Here is a 27953-nt window from a genome sequence, read left to right on the forward strand (position 1 = left end):
GGTCTTCAGGATGCTGCCGCTCCGCTCCGGATGGATGACGATAGAAGATGCCTCTTGGATGAAGACTTCAATCGGATGGAAGACCTCTTCTGCCCCACTTGGATGAAGACTTCTACCGGATGGAGGACCTCTTCTTGCTCCGCTTGGATGAAGAATTTGGCTCGGCTGGGTGAAGACGACTCAAGGTAGGGAGATCTTCAGGGGCTTAGTGTTAGGTTTATTTAATGGGGGTTTGGGTTAGATTAGGGGTATGTGGGTGGTGGGTTGTAATGTTGGGGGGGGGTATTGTATGTTTTTTTTTACAGGCAAAAGAGCTGAACTTCTTGGGGCATGCCCCGCAAAGGGCCCTGTTCAGGGCTGGTAAGGTAAAAGAGCTTTGAACTTTAGTAATTTAGAATAGGGTAGAGCATTTTTTTTATTTTAGGGGGCTTTGTTATTTTATAAGGGGGCTTAGAGTAGGTGTAATTAGTTTAAAATTGTTGTAATATATTTCTAATGTTTGTAAATATTTATTTTTTGTAACTTAGTTCTTTTTAATTTTTTGTACTTTAGTTAGTTTATTTCATTGTATTTATTTGTAGGAATTGTATTTAATTTATTTATTGATAGTGTAGTGTTAGGTTTAATTGTAGATAATTATAGGTATTTTATTTAATTAATTTATTGATAGTGTAGTGTTAGGTTTAATTGTAACTTAGGTTAGGATTTATTTTACAGGTAAATTTGTAATTATTTTAACTATTTTAGCTATTAAATAGTTCTTAACTATTTAATAGCTATTGTACCTGGTTAAAATAAATACAAAGTTACCTGTAAAATAAATATTAATCCTAAAATAGCTATAATATAAATATAATTTATATTGTAGCTATATTAGGATTTATTTTACAGGTAAGTATTTAGCTTTAAATAGGAATAATTTATTTAATAAGAGTTAATTTATTTCGTTAGATTAAAATTATATTTAATTTAGGGGGGTGTTAGTGTTAGGGTTAGACTTAGCTTTAGGGGTTAATACATTTATTAGAATAGCGGTGAGCTCCAGTCAGCAGATTAGGGGTTAATAATTGAAGTTAGGTGTCGGCGATGTTAGGGAGGGCAGATTAAGGGTTAATACTATTTATTATAGGGTTAGTGAGTCGGATTAGGGGTTAATAACTTTATTATAGTAGCGGTGCGGTCCGGTCGGCAGATTAGGGGTTAATAAGTGTAGGCAGGTGGAGGGGACGTTGAGGGGGGCAGATTAGGGGTTAATAAATATAATATAGGGGTCGGCGGTGTTAGGGGCAGCAGATTAGGGGTACATAGCTATAATGTAGGTGGCGGCTCTTTGCGGTCGGCAGATTAGGGGTTCATAAGTGTAGGTAGCTGGCGGCAACTTTGTGGGGGGCAGGTTAGGGGTTAATAAATATAATATAAGGTTCGGCGGTGTTAGAGGTAGCAGATTAGGGGTACATAAGTATAACGTAGGTGGCGGTCGGCAGATTAGGGGTTAAAAAAATTTAATAGAGTGTCGGCGATGTGGTGGGGCCTCGATTTAGGGGTACATAGGTAGTTTATGGGTGTTAGTGTACTTTAGAGCACAGTAGTTAAGAGCTTTTTAAACCGGCGTTAGCCCAGAAAGCTCTAAACTACTGACTTTTTCTGCGGTTGGAGTTTTGTCGTTAGAATTCTAACGCTCACTTCAGACACAACTCTAAATACCGGAGTTAGAAAGATCCCATTGAAAAGATAGGATACGCAATTGACGTAAGGGGATCTGCGGTATGGAAAAGTCGCGGCTGAAAAGTGAGCGTTAGACCCTTTTTTGAATGACTCCAAATACCGGCGGTAGCCTAAAACCAGCATTAGGAGCCTCTAACGCTGGTTTTCACGGCTACCGCCAAACTCCAAATCTAGGCCATAGTTTGTTCCCTTTTCCTGTACTTTAACTCTGAAAATATGGTTCTAAATTCCACTGAGTTTATATAAAGTAATGGGTGCCACCATGTTGGAACTTAGGTTGCCCCTTATCTGTTTCCCCTGCTGAAGACCATTACGGACAGATATGAAACTGGCAATAGAAGAGAATATCCAAATAATGCTATGTTTAACATAGGATAATAAAAAAATGGGTGTCAACAGCTTTGTTTGTACAAACAGAGATAAATAGAAAACTAGTTCAAACCCGGCAGTGCCCATTACTTTATAAAAACGAGAGTATTTTATAGAAACTAAACCTTTACACTTATATTCTCAATATTTAAACAACTACCATAATTGTAAAAGTATCTACATATTATTCTAAGGCTAATCTTTGCTTTGAATACATTATTATGTCTAGCATGGATTTACTGTTTAACATCCCTTTAAAGGATATGATACCTTTTTTTATTGAGACAAATCATAACATTTTTTTAAAGTTTCCAATGATCAAATTTGCTTTGTTCCCATGGTATTCTTTGTTGAAGATATATCTAGGTAGGTGTCTTGAGCACTGCATGGCAGGAAATAGTGCCAACTTCTGCCATACAGTGCTACTGAGCTGACATCACTGCTTTTCAACAAAAGATACCAATAGAATAAAGAAAATGTGATAATAGAAGTAAATTAGAAAGTTATTTAAAACTGCATGCTCTTTTTGAATCATGAAAGAAAAATGATCCCTTTAAGTTAGTATCATTTTTTGCATTTGTTATCAGCTAAAGACAGTTAGTGAGAAATATGTAGCATGGTTAGCCTTGAAAACACAGCATGGTGCATTTCTAGCTCTATAATTAAAAAATATCTGCAATTTTCAGTTACTTTGCATGAAAAGGAGGCAAAATAAATAATAAAAGTATATTGCAAAGTAGTTTTACTACACATAACAAAACATTTTATATCCAAATCTTAAGGTGTTTACTGTCCCTTTAACCCAAATAACACAGCATATATATCCCATGCTGCATGACAGAATATGTAAGTAAACAATACATTCTGCATTTATGCAGTAAGAGCTGCCCTCTAACACACACACCTCAGACACTCACACTTCTTGCCTCCCTTCTCTTAAAAGAAACACGGCCAAAGTTCTCTCTCAGACATTAGGCTTTGTAATTGCTCTTCCTCCTGTGACACAGCCAGAGTCCCCCTACTTCTCCCTCAGAGCTGCTTTCCCCTCCCCTTATCCCTCCCACAGAGTATATCAGAGGAGAGGACATCAGAGTCTGATTAGAAAGGTGAGATCAGCAGCTGAAACAGGAGACAGCTACGATGGGTGAGATTTACATACACTTATAATACTCATTCTACTACCATGGGCTCCATTTATCAATAATTTTGGGAATTCTCCTTTCTGTTCTTCTATCAGTTCTCTGCAGCTCTCCTTAGGAGAGGCGCACATGTGCACCCTTATTTATCATAAAAAAGTTGTTTTTCTCCATAGGAGAGCTGAGGAGAACTAATGATAATTTCTGATTAGTATCTTCTCCTTATTTATCACCAAAAATAAGCAACTATTCTCCCTGTCAATCATATATAAACTAATAGAAATATCTTTACAGCCTTTCTAGTAGATTTGTAAATGCCCCTCTTCAGCAAACTGTCAAGTAAGAAAATAGATCTACATTTTCATGTGCTTCAATTTTAGTGCTTCTTTTATATCTTATTTTTATGCTCCAATAGATAAAAATTTTGGTGCTCCATTATATATTTTTATCACGCCAACATTATTATTGCGCTTTGTTATAGATAATTTTTGCACTCTCTCTTTTTTGTGTAACTGCTTCTACAACTGGTAGAGAATAGATTTCTAATACTGTTCTCCACAGTAGTTATGGAGAACTTTAATGAAGCAACTTGTAGGAGAATTTTCAGTCCTCCACAGGAGAATATAAATGATACATTTGTAAGTAGGAGAATTAATGAGAACTATATGAAATACGATTAAAAGGATCTAATTTAACCCTTTTTTTGGAGAACATGTTCTCCAAGGAGAGTGAGAACAGAGTAGGAGAATTTCACAGTCGAACTTTGAATTTTTGAATGATAAATAGGGGAATTATTTCTCATGAGAACTTTTAGGAAAAAATATATTAGAATATGAATGATAAATGGAGCCCCATGTCACCTGCTTGACCATACCACCTGTTTACACTAAACCTGCACACACACGTTATTGTTATACTCACATTGCTTTTGTGCTCAAGAAGCTTTTTCAGTCTTAACTTATGTTTCAGTTGTCTGCTCTCACTTTTTTATATAGTAGCTCATCCTGCACTCACACTGCCTCACTTGCACATTGCTGATATTGCTCCCTGCAGTCACACAGACTTCACTCACTCTGTACCCCACAACCTGCACTCACTCTGTACCCCATTAAATACACACAACCTGCACTCACACTGTACCCCACTACATACACACAACCTGTACTCACACTGTACCCCACTACATACACAAAACCTGCACTCACACTGTACCCCACTACCTACATACAACCTGCACTCACACTATACCCCTCTACATACCTACAAAATGCACTTCCACTGTACCCCACTACCTACACACAACCTGCACTCACACTGTACCCCACTACATACACACAACCTGTACTCACACTGTACCGCACATCATACACACAACAACCTGCACTCACTTTGTACCCCACTACATACACAAAACCTGCACTCACACTGCACCACACTACCTACATACAACCTGCACTCACACTATACCCCTCTACATACCTACAAAATGCACTCCCACTGTATCCCACTACCTACACACAACCTGCACTCATACTGTACTCCACTACCTACACACAACCTGCACTCATACTGTACCCCACTACCTACACACAACCTGCACTCACACTGTACCCCACTACTTACACACAACCTGCACTCACACTGTACCCTACTACTCACACACACTCTGCACTCATACTGTACCCCACTACCTACACACAACCTGCACTCACACTGTACTCCACTACTTACACACAACCTGCACTCACACTGTACCCTACTACTCACACACACTCTGCACTCATACTGTACCCCACTACCTACACACAACCTGCACTCACACTGTACTCCACTGCTTACACACAACCTGCACGCATACTGTACCCCACTACATACACAACATTCACACAACCTGCACTCATACTGTACCCCACAACATACACACAACCTGCACTCACACTGTACCCCACTATATATACACAACCTGTACACACACTGTACCCCACAACATACACACAACCTGTACTCACACTGTACCCACTACCTACAAACAACCTGCACTTACACTCTACCCCACTACATACACACACCAACCTGCACTCATACTGTACCATACTACATACACACAACCTTCACTCACATTGAACCCACTACCTACACACAACCTGCACTTACACAGTACCCCGCTACATTCACACACACTGCACTCCACTACATACACACAACCTGCACTCACTCTATACCCCACTACATACAAACAACCTGCACTCACACTGTACCACTCCATACACATAACAACAAGCTACATCCACACTGTACTCCACTAAATACACACAGCAACCTGTGCTCACACTGTACCCTTCTACATACACACAACCTGTACTCAAACTGTACCCCGCTGCATTCACGCAACCTGCATTCACACTGTTCCCCACTAAATACACATAACAACCTGTGCTCACATCGTACCCTACTACATACACACAATCTGTACTCAAACTGTACCCCACTACATACACACAACCTGCACTCATCCTGTATCCCACTCCATTCATACAACCTGCACTCACATTTTACCCCACTACATTCACACAACCTGGACTCAAACTGTACCACACTACATCCATACAACCTGTGCTCACACAATACCCCATTACATTCACACAGCCTGCACTTGCACTGTACTCCACTACATTCACACAACCTGTACTCAAACCATAGCCCACTACATTCACACAACCTACACTCACATTGTACCACACTACATTCACACAACCTGCACTCACACTTTACCCCTCTACTTTAACACAACCTGCACTCACACTGCACACCTCTACTTTAACACAACCTTCACTCACATTGTACTCCACTACTTTTACATAACCTGCACTCAAACAATACCCCTTACATTTACACAATCTGCACTCACAATATACCCCTTAAATTCACACAATCTGTACTCACACTGTACCCCACTATTCACACAACCTGCACTCGCAGTGCACCCCATTACATTTATACAACCTGCACTCAAGCTGTACCAACCTACATTTACACAGCCTGCATTTACACTACCGCACAACATTCACACTAATCCCAAACACAGAGTGTGCTCACACTGTACCCCCTAAATTCACACAATCTGCACCCACACTGTACCCATGTACATTCACACAACTTACACAAACACTGTAGCCGGTCTACATTCACACCACTTACACTAACACTCTATCCTGGCTACATTCACACAACCTGCACTCATAATTCACCCTGCCTATATATTAACACACCCTGCCTTCACACTGTACCCCAAACACAGCCAGCACTTACACTGTACCCTGCCTACATTCATACAGCCTCTGCACTTACACTGTACCCCACTTCAATCACACATCATGCATTCACACTTCTATTTTACATTGACCTCTTACTAAGCTTGCACTACATTATTTATTATATCTTCTGTGCTTAAATGGACAGTATACACTCATTTTCATATAACTACATGTAATAGACACTACTATCAAGAATAAGATCCACAGATACTGATATAAAAATCCAGTATAAAACTGTTTAAAAACTTACTTAGAAGCTCTCAGTTTGGCTCTGTTGAAAAGGTAGTTGGAAAGCCCACTGCAAGTGGGAAATAAGACACTCCCCCTCCCCCTTCTTTTGAATATGAAAAGACCCTTTACACAAACAGGAGCAAGCTGGAGAAGGTAGCTGATGGTATTCTCATAAAACTTTGGGGCTTGGTTAGGAGTCTGGGGCGCAATCAGATATACGGCGTACTTTTCTGCGCAAGCGAGGTAACCCGCGCCTCCCGTAGTTTCACCTCCCACATCGGGGAATTACATATACGGTGCCGGCAGTTGCTAAAGTGCCGTAAGTCGGACAAACTAGCGATGTCCAGAAATAAGTGTAAGTACAAATTTCTGGAGTCGCCAGTGACTTACGGCACTTTAGCAACTTCCGTCGCCTACAAAAACTTACTAAACTTTTAAATCTCCCTTATCTGTCTAACATGCCTCCCAAAAATAGCCCGACACGTATACCCCTCTATCCGCAATCCCCCCTCTCACTCCTAACAATAATAAATTAACCCCTAGACCGACAACCCCCCCAACGCAATAAGCCTAATCATTAACCCCTAAACCGCCGCTCCCGGACCCCGCCGCCACCTATATTAAATGTATTACCCCCTAATCTGACCCCCCTACACCACCGCCACCTATATTAAATATATTACCCCTTAATCTGATCCCCCTACTCCGCCGCCACCTATATTAAATATATTACCCCCTAATCTGACCCCCCTACACCGCCGCCACCTACATAAAATATATTAACCCCTAATCTGATCCCCCTACACCGCCGCCACCTACATAAAATATTAACCCCTAATCTGACCCCCCTACACCGCCGCCACCTATATTAAATGTATTACCCACTAAACCTAAGTCTAACCCTAACACCCCCTAACTTAATTATTATTTAAATAAATCTAAATAATATTAATATTATTAACTAAATTATTCCTATTTAAAACTAAATACTTACCTATAAAATAAACCCTAAGATAATTACAATATAATTAATAATTACATTGTAGCTATTTTAGGGTTTATATTTATTTTACAGGTAACTTTGTATTTATTTTAACTAGGTACAATAGCTAGTAAATAGTTAATAACTATTTAATCGCTACCTCATTAAAATAATTACAAAATTACCTGTAAAATAAATCCTAACCTAAGTTACAAATACAGCTAACACTACACTATCAATAAATTAATTAAATAAACTACAATTATCTAAACTAAAATACAATTAAATAAACTAAACTATATTACAAAAAAAACAAACACTAAACAAAAAATAAAAAAGATAACAAGAATTTTAAGCTAATTACACATAATCTAAGCCCCCTAATAAAATAAAAAAGCCCCCCAAAATAATAAAATTTCCCTACCCTAAACTAAATTACAAAAGTAAGCAGCTCTATTACCAGCCCTTAAAAGGGCCTTTTGCAGGGCATTGCCCCAAAGTAATCAGCTCTTTTACCTGTAAAAAAAGAACAACCCCCCCCATTACAACCCACACACCCCTACTCTAAAACCCACCCAATCTCCCCTTAAAAAAACCTAAGTCTAACCCCCAAGTGGTCCTTACCTGTCCTGAAGACCGGCGGAGAATGTCCTGTTCCAGGCGGTGAAGTCTTCTTCCAATCGGCGAGTGTATGAGTGTATAATGTCCCTTTAATCAGCCAGCATTTAGATTGCTTTCATGTCCCAGCTGTAATGGAACTGGCACCAGAACTACCCATACCCTTGTGCTTGCAATGTGTTCATCTGACCTGTATTAATAAATTCAGAATTTGTTCTAGTGAATTGCATTGTTTTCTTGTCTATACCATTGTCTCACTTGATACTCATGCAGGATATGATGAATGTATACCCAGGGGATAGTCAGGTCATTTAATGAAAAAGTTACACAAAATTAATTTAAGAAATACAGAATTGTACATAATTGTCAATTAGTCTTAGTTCACAGTGTTTTCATTTTAAAAATACATGAATGTTTTTCCAAAAGAAATTATTGAGCTTGCATTCTATTGGCTGATTGGAACAGCCAATAGAATGCGAGTTCAATCTGATTGGCTGATTGGATCAGCCAATCGGATTGAACTTCAATCTGATTGGCTGATTGAATCAGCCAATCAGATTTATCCTACCTTAATTCCGATTGGCTGATAGAATAGAATATATTTGTAGGAACCAGAGTATGAGTCAATACTATACACGTTTAAAACTATTAAAATATGCTATGCAAAGTTCATAAAGGTTGCCTTATTCACAATAGCCTCCCAAATCAGAGTTGAATTTAAAATATCACAATGAGACTCCAATATATTCAGCTACTAACATTCAAGCAATGTACTCAGCTATTTAGCTACAATTGATTCTAATACAATTCTAATTAGGATAATAACGCCTAGATTTAGAGTTTTGCGGCCAAAGGGGTGCGTTAGCTATGCATGCTTTTTTCTGGCCGCACCTTTTAAATACCGCTGGTATTTAGAGTTCACAGAATGGCTGCGTTAGGCTCCAAAAAAGGAGCGTATAGCATATTTACCGCAACTTCAACTCTCGATACCAGCGGTGCTTACGGACGCGGCCAGCTTCAAAAACGTGCTCGTGCACGATTCCCCCATAGAAAACAATGGGGCTGTTTGAGCTGAAAAAAAACCTAACACCTGCAAAAAAGCTGCGTTCAGCTCCTAACGCAGCCCCATTGTTTCCTATGGGTAAACACTTCCTACGTCTGCACCTAACACTCTAACATGTACCCCGAGTCTAAACACCCCTAACCTTACACTTATTAACCCCTAATCTGCCGCCCCCGCTATCGCTGACCCCTGCATATTATTTTTAACCCCTAATCTGCCGCTCCGTACACCCCCGCCACCTACATTATCCCTATGTACCCCTAATCTGCTGCCCTAACATCACCGACCCCTATATTATATTTATTAACCCCTAATCTGCCGCCCCCAACGTCGCCTCCACCTAACTACACTTATTAACCCCTAATCTGCCGACCGGACCTGAGCGCTACTATAATAAATGTATTAACCCCTAATCCGCCTCACTCCCGCCTCAATAACCCTATAATAAATAGTATTAACCCCTAATCTGCCCTCCCTAACATTGCCGACACCTAACTTCAAGTATTAACCCTAAATCTGCCGACAGGAGCTCACCGCTACTCTAATAAATTAACCCCTAAAGCTAAGTCTAACTTTATCCCTAACACCCCCCTAAATTAAATATAATTTAAATCTAACGAAATAAATTAACTCTTATTAAATAAATTATTCCTATTTAAAGCTAAATACTTACCTGTAAAATAAACCCTAATATAGCTACAATATAAATTATAATTATATTGTAGCTATTTTAGGATTAATATTTATTTTACAGGCAACTTTGTATTTATTTTAACCAGGTACAATAGCTATTAAATAGTTACCTAGTTAAAATAATTACAAAATTACCTGTAAAATAAATCCTAACCTAAGTTACAATTAAACCTAACACTACACTATCAATAAATTAATTAAATACAATACCTACAATTATCTACAATTAAACCTAACACTACACTATCAATAAATAAATTAAATACAATTCCTACAAATAAATACAATTAAATAAACTAACTAAAGTACAAAAAATAAAAAAGAACTAAGTTACAAAAAAAAAAAAAATATTTACAAACATTAGAAAAATATTACAACAATTTTAAACTAATTACACCTACTCTAAGCCCCCTAATAAAATAACAAAGACCCCCAAAATAAAAAAATGCCCTACCCTATTCTAAATTACAAAAGTTCAAAGCTCTTTTACCTTACCAGCCCTTAAAATGGCCCTTTGCGGGGCATGCCCCAAAGAATTCAGCTCTTTTGCCTGTAAAAAAAAAAAGATACAATACCCCCCCCCAACATTACAACCCACCACCCACATACCCCTAATCTAACCCAAACCCCCCTTAAATAAACCTAACACTAAGCCCCTGAAGATCTTCCTACCTTGTCTTCACCTCACCGGGTTCACCGAGGGTCCGAAGTCTTGATCCAAGCCCAAGCGGGGGGCTGAAGAGTGACGTCCATCCTCGGGCTGAAGTCTGGATCCAAGCGGCAAATGAAGAAGTCCATCTTCGGGAAGAAATCTTCATCCTATCCGGGCAGAAGAGGACATCCAGACCGGCAAACATCTTCATCCAAGCCGCATCTTCTATGTTGTTCCATCGGATGACGAGCGGCTGATCTTGAAGACTTCCGGCACGGATCCATCCTCTTCGTTCGACGTCCAACTGAAGAATGAAGGTTCCTTTAAGGGACGTCATCCAAGACTGCGTCCCTCGAATTCCGATTGGCTGATAGGATTCTATCAGCCAATCGGAATTAAGGTAGGAAAATTCTGATTGGTTGATGGAATCAGCCAATCAGAATCAAGTTCAATCCGATTGGCTGATCCGATCAGCCAATCAGATTGAGCTCGCATTCTATTGGCTGATCGGAACAGCCAATAGAATGCGAGCTCAATCTGATTGGCTGATTGGATCAGCCAATCGGATTGAACTTGATTCTGATTGGCTGATTCCATCAGCCAATCAGAATTTTCCTACCTTAATTACGATTGGCTGATAGAATCCTATCAGCCAATCGGAATTCGAGGGACGCCATCTTGGATGACGTCCCTTAAAGGAACCGTCATTCTTCAGTTGGACGTCGTCGGAAGAAGATTGATCCGCGGTGGAGGTCTTCACGATGGAGCCGTTCCTCATCGGATGAAGATAGAAGATGCCGCTTGGATCAAGATGGTTGCCGGTCTGGATCGCCTCTTCTTCCCGCATAGGATGAAGACTTTGGAGCCTCTTCTGGACCTCTTCAGCCGCAGGATTATGGATCGCCAGCCCCCGCTTGGGTTGGATGAAGGTTTTGGAGCCAGGACCGATCGGTGATACCCCGTGAGGTGAAGATAAGGTAGGAAGATCTTCAGGGGCTTAGTGTTAGGTTTATTTAAGGGGGGTTTGGGTTAGATTAGGGGTATGTGGGTGGTGGGTTGTAATGTTGGGGGGGTATTGTATGTGTTTTTTTACAGGCAAAAGAGCTGAATTTCTTGGGGCATGCCCCGCAAAGGGCCCTGTTCAGGGCTGGTAAGGTAAAAGAGCTTTGAACTTTTTTAATTTAGAATAGGGTAGGGCATTTTTTTATTTTGGGGGCTTTGTAATTTTATTAGGGGGCTTAGAGTAGGTGTAATTAGTTTAAAATTGTTGTAATATTTTTCTAACGTTTGTAAATATTTTATTATTTTTTGTAACTTAGTTTTTTTTATTTTTTGTACTTTAGTTAGTTTATTTAATTGTAGTTATTTGTAGGTATTGTATTTAATTAATGTATTGATAGTGTAGTGTTAGGTTTAATTGTAGATAATTGTAGGTAGTTTATTTAATTTATTTATTGATAGTGTAGTGTTAGGTTTAATTGTAACTTAGGTTAGGATTTATTTTACAGGTAATTTTGTAATTATTTTAACTATTTTAGCTATTAAATAGTTCTTAACTATTTAATAGCTATTGTACCTGGTTAAAATAAATACAAAGTTACCTGTAAAATAAATATAAATCCTAAAATAGCTATAATATAATTATAATTTATATTGAAGCTATATTAGGGTTTATTTTACAGGTAAGTATTTAGCTTTAAATAGGAATAATTTATTTAATAAGAGTTAATTTATTTAGTTAGATTTAAATTATATTTAACTTAGGGGGGTGTTAGGGTTAGGGTTAGACTTAGCTTTAGGGGTTAATCCATTTATTACAGTAAAGGCGAGATTCGGTCGGCAGATTAGGGGTTAATAATTGAAGTTAGGTGTCGGCGATGTTAGGGAGGGCAGATTAGGGGTTAATACTATTTATTATAGGGTTATTAAGGCGGGAGTGAGGTGGATTAGGGGTTAATAACTTTATTATAGTAGCGGTGCGGTCCGCTCGGCAGATTAGGGATTAATAAGTGTAGGCAGGTGGAGACGACGTTGAGGGGGGCAGATTAGGGGTTAATAAATATAATATAGGGGTCGGCGGTGTTAGGGGCAGCAGATTAGGGGTACATAGGGATAATGTAGGTAGCGGCGGTTTACGGAGCGGCAGATTAGGGGTTAATTATTGTAGGTAGCTGGCGGCGACATTGTGGGGGGCAGGTTAGGGGTTAATAAATATAATATAGGGCTCGGCGGTGTTAGGGGCAGCAGATTAGGGGTACATAAGTGTAACATAGGTGGCGGTCGGCAGATTAGGGGTTAAAAAAATGTAATCGAGTGGCGGCGATGTGAGGGGACCTCGGTTTAGGGGTACATAGGTAGTTTATGGGTGTTAGTGTACTTTAGAGCACAGTAGTTAAGAGCTTTATAAACCGGCGTTAGCCCAGAAAGCTCTTAACTACTGACTTTTTTCTGCGGCTGGAGTTTTGTCGTTAGATTTCTAACGCTCACTTCAGCCAAGACTCTAAATACCGGCGTTAGAAAGATCCCATTGAAAAGATAGGATACACAATTGACGTAAGGGGATCTGCGGTATGGAAAAGTCGCGGCTGAAAAGTGAGCGTTAGACCCTTTAATGACTGACTCCAAATACCAGAGGGCGGTAAAAACAAGCGTTAGGAGCCTCTAACGCTGGTTTTGACGGCTACCGCCCAACTCTAAATCTAGGCCCAAGAAAGCTAAACCTAGGTAGGCTCATATGCTAATTTCTAAGCTGTTGAACTGCCTGTTATCTCAGTGCATTTTGACAGTTAGACACTGCTAGTTCATGTGTATCATATAGATAAGTGTGCTCACTCCCGTGGAGTTATTTAGGAGTCTGCACTGATTGGCTAAAATGCAAGTCTGGCAAAAGAACCAAGATAAGGGGGCAGTCTGCAGAGGCTTAGATACAAGGTAATCACAGGGGTAAAGGGTATATTAATATAACAGTGTTGGTTATGCAAAACTAAGGAATGGTTCTCATACCCCTTTAACTATGAGGTGACCCTTATAGAATGTTTACTCCTAAGTACTGATAACATAAGTCTGCTTTTTTACACACAGTCATTTGCACTTCAATGGAGTGTAACATGTTTTTTGTTTCCTGAGGGGAAGATTATTACAGACAATACTTTTTAGTAGATTACCCTTTTTTCATTAATTAAAATTACTTGAAGAGGAGAACATTTTAAGCAGTGTATCCTTCCTGTAGACCTAGTTAGGAATAATTCATTATGATACTTAGGTCAATACAGACAAGTGTGCAACTGCATTGGTAAATCTAATAATACAGATATAAAACCTAAGAGATAGATATATTAAAGGGACATTAAACATTAAGGGCCAGATTACGTATACTAGTCTGTGATTGGCTGATGTCTGTCATCTGATACCAGCAAACTAAGCTTTAGGGATATAAAAGTGCAAAAAGAAAATGTTCTGATATGTTAGTTAGAGCATTTTATTATTGCACTATTGATTAATACAGAGATTTATAAATTAAACATTTTGTTTTTCACTATGGAATGGGTGGTAAGGTGAGATATAAGTTAGGGAACCTGTAGCTAAAATGTTAGAATTCCACCACTAAGCAGTACTGCAATGGCGGGCGCCGTTTATCACTCAGTAAACTGGTGGGGAGATCAGAAAGGTCAGCTTCTGACCAGCCTAGCGCAGTAGAGACTGTGCGCAACAGTAGGACCACAATGGCGGGGCACCATTTATCATATACAGTATATATATATATGTATGTGTGTGTGTACGTGTACGTGTGTTTGTTTGTGGGGGGGTTTTGTGCACACCCTAATGCAATTGGCTGCACACGCCTATGGTTGTTATTATTATCTTTTATCACATTGGATTGTATACTTCAACTTTATGTGTACCATATATTGCATACGAATGTTGACATTTTTCATATATGTTCTTACTCTAAAAACTTCAATAAAAAAAAGGATATAAAAAAAGATATAGAATTATCTCAGCTTGATTTCTGTTTGCACATAGATTCTGTTTTGGAATTGAAAACAGATGTATTAATATCAGGGTTTGATTAGTCCCATGTTTATTAGAATTAGATGCATAAAAAGTTGCCCTAGTATTCTACCATACATTTGTGGGACATGATACAAATTCAATCATCTCTTTTGGGTTGGTGTAATTTTAACGATAGTTATTTGTCATTGCTTGATTGGTCCTCTGGTGTTTGTAGCGCTATCAGCTTTGCTGAGCTGGGTGTGTTTTAGGCACAAGTTAGCTGTAGGCCGCTGTAATACCACAAACATAATGATAAGTTATTGAAATGCTAACGTCTGGTTATTGCTACCGTGAGCTCGCGGTAGCAAGTAGTGCTCAGAAAATTAACCAGAGATCCGTTTTACTCTGGAAACTGTACAGCTTACTTATTATCCTGTAGGTCTCTCAGTTCTATACCCAATGACACTGCTAGCAGAGTCATTTGCTCTAAGCTAAAGTATGTTCCAGATCTGCCTTGGAATGTGCACACTAACATCTGAGCTCAGCTCTGTTGTTAACAGCTTTGTTATTTCTTGACTCTGATAGACTGTTCTTTTTCTCACTTTAGCTAAGTGTGAATTATGTGGTCCTGGTTACAAGTCGCCTCTTGATGCAATGAAAGGTAATGTCAGTAACTAACTTGTTCTCTCCTTTATTCCAGGCCCTCTCTTCTCCTTGCCAACTTACACATGTCCTGTCACTTCCCACATGTTCTTACTGCCTCTTCATTTTTCTTGTTTTCAATGATCATTGCCAACCTCTCTCTGTTGCTCTCTCTTTTCCCTATTACCCTCTCACACTGACTAATTTTCACCTTTTTGTCTCAATTTCTTAGTCTATAATTGTGCTTTCTCATCTCTCTCTGACTTCTTTCTCCTCTTCCTCTCTTCTCTCATCTTTCTCTCTCTCATTCTCTCAAATCTCTGTCTGTATCATTCCTCTCTTCTCTCATCGTTCTTTCTCTCATTATCTCAGATCTCCCTCTCTATCACACCTCTCTTCCTCTCCATCTTTCCCTCATCTCTCTTCTATCTCTTTCCTCTCTCTTTCTCTCCCCTTTCTCTCCTTTCATTGTATTTTATGTTTCTGCTTCTTCATTCTAGTTTTTGCTGTTTCTTTATATTGGATGCTCCTGCTCTATATAGCTATTGCATTCAGTGTCTATAGTCCTTTAGTGATAAAGAGAGTGTTTTCTTGTATATCTGATAAGTTGACTCTTCTTCCTCACAGGTCCACGGGAGCAGATTGTTTACTTGCCCTGTATTTATCATTCCACTGGCATAAATAAGCCTGACTACTTGGCCACTGTGGATGTTGATCCTAAATCCCCAACATACTCACAAGTAAGTAGCCAAAGACAACTTAGCCACTTATAGGGACATTAAACACCTCTAGCTTTTGTATAAAAGAGTGCTCATTCCATGCTTTATAGAGAGGTAGAAAACCTAATTCTGTAACTTAGGTTTTCTTAAAAATGATACAAATAATCTGAACAAGCTGCTTAATTTGCAGTAATGTATTTGAGGATTGGAGCCTGATCTTAGGGGATATGTAGTTTAATCATGAGGGGAGATCTGTTTTGGCAATAATAAATCAATTTGACTTATTTTGCAGGTTATTCACCGCCTGCCAATGCCCAACCTTAATGATGAGCTGCACGACAGCGGCTGGAACACCTGCAGCAGCTGCTTTGGAGACCCTTCTAAGTCCAGGAACAAACTGATCCTACCTTCTCTTGTGTCTTCCCGTGTCTATGTGATAGATGTGGGAACCGACCCTCGAGCCCCTCGTATTCACAAGGTATGGAAATGCCACTGCCAGATAACAAGACTGGATACAAGTTATTCATTGATAAACAATGTGTAGCCTCCAATCAGAATAATGTGCACAGCAATAAAAAACAAAACAAATATAGATGGATAAACACAGCAGTTAAAGGGGCAATGTATTCAGGCAAGCAGCAGATAAGAGTCCATTGTATTTAAAGCTGGTGCAGGAACACCCTTTAAAAAGGGCTGGGCTCTCTGCGTCTCTCCCTACTTCTCCCACCCCCACTGATGCTTCTTATTAATGTCATTTTTGTGGAGCCATTACTGCTGTATTGACATTTTTAGTGTAAGTGGAGTTTTCATCAGGAAATGCAGCTACTGTATTTCAAATGACAAACTAAGGTAAATGATTTAATTGTATGCCATTTAATACACCTCATAGGTAAAATGGATCATCCCAATGATCCATTTTACCTCTAAGGTGTATTAAATTGGTTACAAATAAATCCTTTACCTTAGTTTGTCATTTCAAATACAGTAGCTGCATTTCCTGTTACAGTACACTGTCCCTTTAAAAGAAATTGTAATTATCTGTCATTTGGTTATAAGGTCTAATAAAGTTTGTTTGTTACCCGTTTAATTAATGGCTATAATATTACTTCTGGGCCTATCAGTTTTTTAGAAATAAAACTCTCGATCAGAACTTGACAAGGTATTTCACAACAGTAATACTTGATCTTCTGACTGTCCTGTACTTTCCTATTTTCCTTCTCTATAAATATTCCAGTCATTGATACTAACTAGGAATGTTGAGAAGTGTACATTAAATACATGAGTTTAGAGAAGGGTGGCAGGCTAAGAGTGTGGATGTGTACGCTGCCATATTTGACATGCAGTGCATTATTTAGGGCACCATTGCTATCACTTTAAGTGATATTGGGACATGAAGCCCATATTAGTTTTTGCATGATTCAGATAGATTCAATGTAAGAACGTTTCCAGTTTACTTCTATACATAAATTTACTTTATTCTCAAGGAATTCTTTGTTAAAGAGCATACCTAGGTAGGTAGTGTGCACGTGTCTGGCACTCTTTATGAGAGCAAACGCTGCTGCCATCTAGTGCTAATGGAAATCTATAACATTTTTAGAAGCATTGTTGAAAAACTGCTGCCATATTGCGGTCTTGACACATGCACGCACCTAAACCTACCTAACTGCATTTTAACAAACAGTCCAATGTAATTCCGATTATCCTAACTTTGTGAAGGTATAATCTAGATTTTATTAAAGACACAGAGACGAGTATTTTGCATATCTTTCTTTATACTACTCAATGCAGCATTTAAAAGTAATGATCCAGAGTAAATGAATCCAACATTAAAACAATAAAGATAGCACAGAGTTAATATAAGTAGCCAATGAAATGGATACTTTGGAAAACACAGAAAAAATGGACCAATAAGATGAGTCATAGCTTCCATAAACTGTCCAATACTTTCCCCAACTTCCTCTTTCTTGTCTGACGCTGAAGAACCAAAAATGAAGGGCTTTTAAGAGTCTACAAATAAGGGGTTGACCAATAGGAAAATTATTTAATAAGACATGTTTAGATGAAATAGCAGATCAATATAAATGGATAGATCTGTAAGCTAAACCAGATTCAAAAAGAGATGTTAAGAAATTAATAATATGACTTATATCCGCTGAAAGGGGATCCAAGTTCCTAACCATGCACCAGCTAGACCACTTTGTCCATGCATAAAAATAGGATTTTCGGGTGCCTGGAGCCCAAGATTCTCACATGAGAGTCTTAGCTCCTTCAGAAAGTCCTTTGAGAGGAGAGGAATCCCCGAAATTGACCAAGCGATGAGACAAAGGGAGTCTTGAAGAATGAGATCATGAAAAACTCCTTCTGGGTTGGTTAACAAGTGTGGAAGATGAGGGAGAAGAATATGAAGTTTGAAAGACATTTCCAGAAGAGCAGGATACCATGGTTGAGTCGGCCAAAGGGGGGTTATTAGAAGAAGAGAAATTTTGTCTCTGCAAACTACCCAAATTATTTTTGAAATCATTGAGAAGGGAGGGAAAGCATAGGCTCCTTGAGGAGGCCAGAGCTGAAGAAAAGCATTGATTGCCACTGCCTCTGGGACCGGTCTCTAACTGAAGTAGGGGAGAATTTGGAAATTCAGACGAGACGCGAAAAGATTGAGAATGAAGGGACCTCTGAGGTGAGACAGAGAAAGAAAGACATCTCTGTCGAGTCTCCAACTGCTGTAATCCACTAGAAAGCAGGAGCCCCAATCCGCTGCTGTGTTTGAAAGACCTGGGATATACTCTGCTTTCACAGAAATATTCCTGTCTAAACACAGATGAATGAAATCTTTGGTAATATTGGACAGATCTTTGGACTTCGTACCCCCCAAACGGTTTAGATAACAAACTGCAGAGTTGCAGATGTTGTTCAATGCGAAGCAAAATGGTAACTGGAGAAGAATTCCTCACAAAACTCTTGACAGAGAAAGAACCCGCTAGCAGTTCTAAACAATTTATATGGAATCGTTTCTCTTTCAGAGACCACTTCCCTCCTGTGATGGAAGGGCCGGATTTGCTGGCATCGGATTCGATTATAAGGTCTGAAAAATTGCCAAAAATAGCTCTCCCGTTCCAAGCCTCCATATGAGAAAGCCACCAGTAGAGTTCCTCCTTGGCTTCTGGAGAAAGTTGAATTAAATGAGAGTAAGAAAACCCTTTCGGTAAATGAGACGTTGTAATTCCCGATATTGAAGGGGAGCAGGAAATATAGCCTGAATAGAGGATGAAAGTAACCCCACTATTCTGGCTATATTCCTGATAGGAGTGAATTGAGCTGAGAGAGTAAAAGATATTTCTTTCTTGATATTTTTTATTTTGTCCGAAGGTAAACTGAGAATTGCTTTGGAAGTATCTATGGTGAAAACCAGAAAAATCAAGGACTGAGTAGGAATCAGAACAGATTTTTGTTTATTTATTATAAAACCTAGATTCTCCTGAAGATGAATGGTAAGGGATAATTGATTTTGAAGAGAAATGAAACTCTGGTTCATATTCAGAATATCGTCTAAGTAAATAATTAGACGGACTCCTCTGAGTCTTAACCAAGCCATAACAGGTTTTAATAATTTCGTAAAAATCCAAGGAGCTGAAGAAAGGCCAAAAGGAAGGCAAGTACTCCACAGGAAAAAGTAAAAAAAAAAATTCCACAGGAAAAACTTAAAAATTTCCGATGCTCCGGAGCAATAGGAACGGTCAGATAGGCAACCATAAGATCCAAGCGAAACAAACCAATAATTTTCTCTGAGGCAATCTGTTAACAGATGAATTCCCTCCATCTTGAAATGATGATAGGAAATTAAAGCGTTTAGTTCCCTTAAATTTATGACAGGATGGAATTGACCGTTTTTCTTTTTTACAAGAAAAAGATTGCTGAGGAAAAAATCCTGAGAGAATTTGGTGATTTGAATGGCTTGTTTTTAAAAAAGAGTTGAAATTTCTGACTGAACCAGAATTTGATCCTCTTTTGAGAATAGAATGGGACGAGGTCTTACAATCTGGATGGGAGGGGAAGAAAATTCTATGAAAACACCTTGAACTGTTTGAAGAATCCAAGGATCTGAGGTTACTAGACTCCAGTTTTGAATAAAAAGAGCGAGTATGCCACCAAGATTTTCTGGGAAAGAAGGAAGGGAAGAAGGAAAGGGAAAACTTACTTGCAGGGGGTCGAGATCTTGCCTGGGATCATTGACCTCTTTGGAACCACGGTCTTGAATGAGATGGGAAGAACTGGGAAGTAGAGGGATCTTAAAAAGATCAATGGAAGTGCTGTTGGAATTGTTGTTGGTATTGGAATTGAGGTCTTGATTGATAATTTGTGCGGCCAGGAAAGCGACCTCTGCCTTTCCTGGCCCTGTCAGAAAAACTGCTTGGATAACAAAATCTTACAAACTGAAGTTCTTACTTTATTTACATTTGAGAATGCATTAATATAATTATTAAGGTCTTTTAGAAAAATGTCCAAAAAAAGAAGACCATTGGAGTCAGAGTCTAATTCATTTATCACAAATTTTAGGGTCTATTTTACATAAAATATTTTTTTACGTTTGACAATCATAGCTGTGTTGGTATTTCCTATAAAGGAGAGAATTATTTGAACCCATTCTCTTACCAAAAAGGGGTCAAGCGGGGAATTCTCAATAACAGCCTTTTCTGAAATTTCAAAAAGTTTTGCAATAGGGCCAACAGAATATAAAAGTTTGTCCTTGCATGTTTTCCATGCCCTATCCATACCTTTCTTAACCCTATAACCAGGGGATCCTATAAATTTTATAATTTTTGGGTCATTTCGGGAGTTAAACAAGCGTTGTTGGGGAGAAGGGGATGAGGGTATTCTGCTCTCATTTTAGAAGATTTAGATTTTTGGGGGGATTTCTTTAATTTTTTAGGTTTAGGAGAATCTGAGTCTGAGGACAAGTTATCGGATAAATCCTCAAAATCAGAATTAGATAATTCTTCAATAGAAGAATTAGAATTAGAGGATAAAACCACTTTTTTATGTTTTTTAACAGATAAAGTCTCAGTATTTTTTGATCCCACTTGTAACCCTTTGGGATTAGGGGAAGGTTTTGCGGATGTTTTTCTTCCTTTACCGCCAGGATATGAAGTGTCAGCAAGCGTCTGATGAGATTTAGAAAGTAATTTTTTACTAGCCAAAACCGAAACAGAACAAGTTCTTTTTTTCTTAAAATAGATTTAGGGTTAGGCTGTTGAGACAAAAGGTTTGACATGTGAGTCATCTACGCATAGAATTGTCAATCATTAATTGCACAGACTGTGCAGTTAAAGGTTCATTAGATTCAGGGACTTGAGACATTTTTAAAAATTGAATAAATAAAAATATATTAATAAATATATGTTAACAATAAAATTGTCAATTAATAATATGACTGGAATTAAAATGTAGTAAGTAAGAACTTCAGTAAAAGACCTCTGAAAAACAGTTATTCAAAATGACAGAAAAATATATTTTTTATGAATAAACTTAAGGTCTAAACCCCCTATTCCATCCTCCAAACTGTAATGCTTATCTAAATAAATAAGACAACACACACCATTGTTGGGAGAAAGAACCGGTCACGGTCCACGTTTATTAAATAAACGCTTTAACTAGTGCCTAAGCGTTACTCTAATTACGCTTAGGCACTTAATCAACCTAATCAAAACTTGGCAACAAGTTCGTAATAAATCAACGTTGGCGGCATCTCTCCCTATCCTAGCCCCTACTAGCAGATGGTCAAGGCCCCTTCCGATACCTGCAGCGTGACACCCGGCTGACACGCCCAATGGCACTCAGAGAGAGTTGTGATGGTGAGAGATCTTTGGCCCACATTCACGAGGGAGGGGACCCCCAGACCAGTGCCTGGTGGGCATAACCCCTCCCTTCTTTCTGGACCGTCACTCTTCTCTCCTTGTGCCCGCTTCCCAGGGCATTGACCACCTGCCCGCTGAGACATATCCAACCATCCCGGTAAGGCGACCCCTGCTAACAGAATCGTACAACCCAACTGCCAGGGGTGGATGGCTATATTAAACACTCGGTCTTACTGCAGGCTAGCTCAATTAAACCTACCCCTGCCGAGTCGGCTTACCCTACTTAGCCGCTTCTATGCCGCCATTCGCTTCTTCCATGGGACGGGTGGGCGGGAAAACCTTCTCCTTGAAGTCTGGAAACCGAAAGAGGCTGAATTCACTGCTGCAGGACCCTATAAAGGTAAGAACAGACACCGCCTCTCCAAATGCAACATTGTAACAAAACATAGCTTAGCATTTCTCCAGACTTCAAGTTGGTAATCCCTTAATGTTGTTACTGGCCCACTAGAGGGCCTTTCACTATCATTCTCTCAGACTGAATAAGCAAAGTCTGCAAGAAAAAACCAACAGTAAAGTTTTGCCTCCACCTAGTGGTTATAATGAAACTAATTTAATTATTTAGGTAAGCAAGAAGCAAAGAATATCTTTAACCGTCACTCGTTATGAAGGAGTCAACAACGATGTTAGAGGATGGATATAAATGACATCAGAGGGCGGGAAAAAAGGAGGCGGGAAGATGGTGATGTCACAAGATGGCCGGCAGCCGCGCGAGATGGAACTAAACCGTCAAAGGCATCAGGAACAATGGAAAATAGACAAGGCTAATGAAAGATGATTAAAAACACCAGAAAAGGGGGCGTGGCTACGCAGCAGAGATGGCAGGTCGCATATACTAAAGCTCCAAGTGGAATATATAGAATTCATTAGATATCTTCAGATCTGACAGCCATCTAACATCATAAACAACACAAGTGGAACTAATATTACAAGCTGATCTGTTCTATATGACTATCGCTATATAATAACATCCCAGAGCAGACTTGAGCTAAGTAAATAACGGACTGTGGCCTGCTGTAAACATCTTCATCTCACCTCCCCCCTAGGCTGGGGTTATGTGCCAAGATATGACCATGCATGTGAAAGAGGATCTCAGCAACTCAATATGCTCTATCATCTTAGAAATTTAACAAAAAATGGACCGCAATCTAGATGACTTAAGTGTTACCCTGGGGAGAAGTGCGCAAGAGGATACCTCATTAACCGAGAGAGACATAAGGCCTGTCTCGCGGCCTAGCACTTGGATCTACGGACTTACAAAACCACAGCATGTTCCGGTAGAGGTATTCCTCCAAGGGAGCACTTGTGAAGTAGATGAAGGGCAAGAAAAGCAACACCAAACCGACATGGAGCTGGATGCGCCGGAGAGTTGCTCTTTTACTACGGCAAGCTGCGAGAATCATTTAGGGTCTAACATGGAGTGTGCAAGCAAACAGATGGCGGTAACATGTTTTCTACGGGAAGACAATAACACCCGGGCTCTTGATGACATGTGTTCGCGGGAGAACCAGGAGACGGATGGTGATGTGTCTGTGGCGGCTCTCTGGGAGATGGCGGCCGAGCTCTCGGAGAGTGGTGCGGATGCCTCCGGCTGTTTCATGCTACAGCTGTTGTCGATTCCAGATAATCGGAGATGTCTTGATACATTAGCTCATGTCGGAGCACGCTTCCCTGTGACTACAGTATGTGACTATTGGTTTGAAATGCTGGGAATGGACATATCTGGTTTGGTCAATCTCATTTCTATAATGATTGGGCCCACTTGTACACCAATTGGCCAGTCATATATATTACAGTCTGACATGCTGAGATCAAGGGTGATGTTTTCAACTACATTCTACCAAAGCGGCATAGGTTGAGGTCGCTATTAAAGACTAATGCAAAGTAAATGTATCCCTTACAACTGCATTCTTAATCTCGACTATTATCAGTTAAGAAAACCTGAGTCCTAAACCATAAGCATTACTGTTGCATTATTTATGTTTGTCCTCTCACCTACTATTGTTTGGAGGCCTATATCCATATATTATTGCATGTCCATAACTTAGACAGCTCATCCTAGACATACTGTATATTATGCACTATTAGACATTGGGTAAATTTTCATGCCACCGCTACTTGTAAAGAGAGATTGCTATTGTTACTGCATAACTCCCTTTGTCCATAACTACTCTAGTGCTGGGAGATATACATTCATGCATAATACTTTTAGGAACATGACAGATTGTTTTTACTTAACACTACTCTTTTGAAGCCCCTCACCATTTAGAATGTTGAATATTTCTCATTCCCTCTCTCTATATACTATTTGCTACAGGTTGTATTTTCATCTGAATTATAAAAGAGACATATCGCTACTCCCTACATTTTAATTAGAACCCCTAGCTCTTTTAATCTATCTTTTCAGTTTAAGCCTATACAGTAACTGACAAATTCTAAACTTCAGAAAACCATATTTAGATATGTGTTATTATTTATACGCTATATTTTTATGTTATAGGGTTGCATTGGGCGCTTAGTTTAACACTGTCCATGGAGTATATTAATACCTTGATTGAGAATCTGTGTCAGTCTGCACAGCTATTGCTAATACTCTTACTCTTTCACACACTGTAATGTGTCGTCACTCTGGTGTGCCTAGGGATTTTGTACAAGCCCATATTTTCATATGTTAATGGAAGGGCCTAATGTTTACCTATATTGTTGCCCCTTGTGGAACGGTAACACTGTTTTTCTATTCTATTAGGTAATATGCCTGACATACCCCATAGAAGAGTTATTATAAGCACTGCAGTTCTAAATGAGCAGATTACATTCGTTATTAAACCGCACTGCACTGTACTAATGGGATAATATGCTATGAGACCCTACTATTTAGCTATTCGCAGGCATGCATAGCATTGTACTATATCTTGAATATGTTTTCATAATCTCAAGACACAAAGTAATGATTCAGTCACATAGACATATGCTTGCAATTGTAGTGATAGGTGTATAATGCTTTGCCATGGGCCTCTGTAGTGTTAGACATAATATTACAGAGTTAAATGTACATTAAAACTGTTTGTTCTAACACTGACACAATATTCCTACATAGATTACATTGGCTCTGAGGGCCTTGCTAAATATGTCATTATCTAGTAGCAGATAGACACTTAAGCTTCACCAAGTGAGATTTCATACTAATGGAGCTATGACAAGCATATCAAGTCATCAACTTAAATTTATCCTATTAACTATATTATGGGTATAGTGTTACTTACCTTTGTTATAAGTGTTTGATCTACGTGCATAGCGCTCTCTGGAATTGTGTAATGTTATTGTTTTCTTATTCCTATTGATCCATTTATTTGAGTTTATAGACATAGCTTATTAACTGACTAAAAACAAATTGATTGTTTCATGATAATCTTCTATTCAAGAGCTATATGAGAGATTGCTTCGCTGCAATTATAGACTTTTTTGCGAGCGGCCTCCGCCCCCCCCCCCTCTTCTTCTTCTTCTCCTTTTTCCTCTTCTTTTTTCTCATTTTTTCTCCTCTTTTCTTCTTTTCCATCCCTTCATTTCCTTTTTTTTTTTTTTCCAAATAGTTTTTATTAATTTTTAACAATATATAACAATAAATGGGGACTCGCAGGACCCCTGCAAATTTCAGTGCATAACATGTAGAAAAGTATTATGGAAGAATTACAACTGAGACATTCAAGTTTCAAAGATAGAGTCGGTACATTTCCAAACAGTTGTCAAAGAAGGGTAAGAGGGTGGGGGGGGGTGGGGGAAGGGTTAATCTATGAGGATGGGAGAGGGGGGGGGATTACTGCCGGGGATCGCCTGAGGCATACGAAACGAGGATTCTTATACTCTAACCTGGGGAAGCCATGTGGTGTCATGTGTGTCTGTCCAGTCAGCCCAAACCATTTCAAAAAGGTCACTTCTGTCCAAACTATAGAATATGTCCTTTTCCATAGCGTGTAAGTAAGCCATTGTTTTGAGAATATCAGGCCAACAAGGGGGGGATGTTTTCTTCCAGTGTCTGGCAATATTGGTTTTAACTGATGACAGGAGATAAACGCAGAGAATCTGCTGATGTTTAGGAAGGGCCTGCAGGTTTAGGTGTAGAAGTGCAGTGGCAGGGTTTTTTGGTAGCTGAATCCTAAGAGCAGACAGAGTACGGAAACATGTGTTCCACAGGGGAGTCAACCTAGGGCATTCCCACCATATGTGAAGCATATTTCCGTGGGAGCCACATTCCCTCCAGCATTGCGGAGAAGATGTCGGAAACATCTTAGATAGCCGCGCGGGGACCAGATACCATTGGGAAATAACTTTATAATAGGTTTCGAACATTGTCACACAATGTAATGATTTTTTGGTTAAGGTGAGGGACCCCTGCCAAGCATTAGCCGAGATTCGAGAGTGAAGAATAGTGTCCCACTTACGCAAGTGCGGGGCCAAGTCTGGGGGCACAGTACCGTCCAGCAGACTATAATGTCTCGAAAGAGGTTTGTGGAGTCTACGTCCTCCTTTCCATACAGACTCCCATGGGGTAAGCTGACGTGGAGCAGAGGGAAAAAATCCCCAGCTAGAGAGGAAACTCTTGATCCTAGTGAACACGAATAGGAGGTAGGGCGGGATGTCTTCGCCTGGTCTGTCCTTAGACAACGAGAGATATCCATTGTCACTAGTCTCTGACCAAAAGTCTGAAACTTGTTTTACACCCAACCTAGCCCACGTATTGGGGTGTGTTTCTGCTAGACCTGTAAAGAGGCCTGGGATAGAGGTGATCGGGGAGGGGTGCGGCGCAATTAGTTTACGGTGCCGGATCTTATCCCAGATTGCCAGGCATTCCAAAACTACAGAGTTATGTATCTTTAGGCTTCTGCGGCTATGGACCGGGGTCCAGATTAGATATTTTAGGTATATATCAAACGGTAATGAGGCATGTTCAATGTCTCTCCACCTGTCTTGTGAGTGAAGCACTCCCCACTGGGAGATGTGCGTGAGCATGGCACCCTCGTAGTACTTTGCTATGGATGGGGAAGCCAGACCCCCAAGCTGGACAGAGAACTGCAGGGTTTTATGAGCTATTCTAGGAGTTTTGTTTTGCCAAATAAATTTTGTACACTCACTTTGAAACTGTAGCAAAAGGTGAGTGGGTATTCTGATTGGAAGGCATCTAAATATATAGGTGAGCCGAGGGAGGAACGACATCTTAAGGGACGCTATACGGCCCATCCAAGAGATGTTCTTATGATCCCAAACATGTTTTAACGCTCTCAGGTCCGCCAAGAGGGGTATATAGTTGTCCTTAACCATCTGTTTCAAGTCATTAGAAATTTGAACTCCAAGGTGGGTAATCCCTTTGCTAGACCACTTGAAGTCAAATTGCCTTTGGAGGGCTGTGACATATTTTTGGGGAAAACCCCACAAGTAAATTTCTGTTTTGGGGGTGTTTAGCTTGTAGAAGGAAAGGGAGCCAAAGGCCTCAAGGATTTTCAGAAGTCTAGGGATTGTGCGAAGCGGATCTGCAGAAAACACCGTCACATCATCCGCAAACAAGGCGATGTTGTGTTTGGAGCCAGAAAGTGTAATTCCTACAATGTCCCTTTCAGTACGTATTGTTTCTGCTAGAGGCTCAATTGCCAGCGCAAACAGGAGCGGAGAAAGTGGGCAACCCTGCCTCGTGCCATTAAAAATGGGGAATGGAGACGAATGGAACCCTACCCCCCTGACCGTTGCCGTGGGGTTGGAGTATAAAGCTTGGATCGCAAGGCGTATGTCAGAGGGAAATTTGAAGGTGACAAGAGTCTCCCAAAGGTAACTCCATCTGACCCTGTCAAAAGCCTTCTCGGCATCCAGAGAGATAACCGAGAAAGGCTTGTTCATTCTCGTCGATTCGCAAGCAAT

At 39.7% G+C, this 27953-nt stretch overlaps 1 protein-coding gene across 1 annotated transcript in view; it reads left to right on the forward strand.

The window, feature by feature from the left end:
• The first annotated feature begins 3206 nt into the window (after nt 1-3206).
• Nucleotides 3207-27953, forward strand: part of LOC128650159 (methanethiol oxidase-like) — a 123009-nt gene continuing 98262 nt past the window's right edge. Inside the window, exons 1-4 of the mRNA XM_053703888.1 lie at nt 3207-3238; nt 15384-15437; nt 16046-16158; nt 16430-16615. Of these exons, the coding sequence (XP_053559863.1) occupies nt 3235-3238; nt 15384-15437; nt 16046-16158; nt 16430-16615 (357 nt within the window). The 5' untranslated portion in view covers nt 3207-3234. The remainder of the gene's footprint in view (nt 3239-15383; nt 15438-16045; nt 16159-16429; nt 16616-27953) is intronic.

This window comes from Bombina bombina, chromosome 1, assembly GCF_027579735.1.
Source record: "Bombina bombina isolate aBomBom1 chromosome 1, aBomBom1.pri, whole genome shotgun sequence".
Lineage (NCBI taxonomy): Eukaryota > Metazoa > Chordata > Amphibia > Anura > Bombinatoridae > Bombina > Bombina bombina.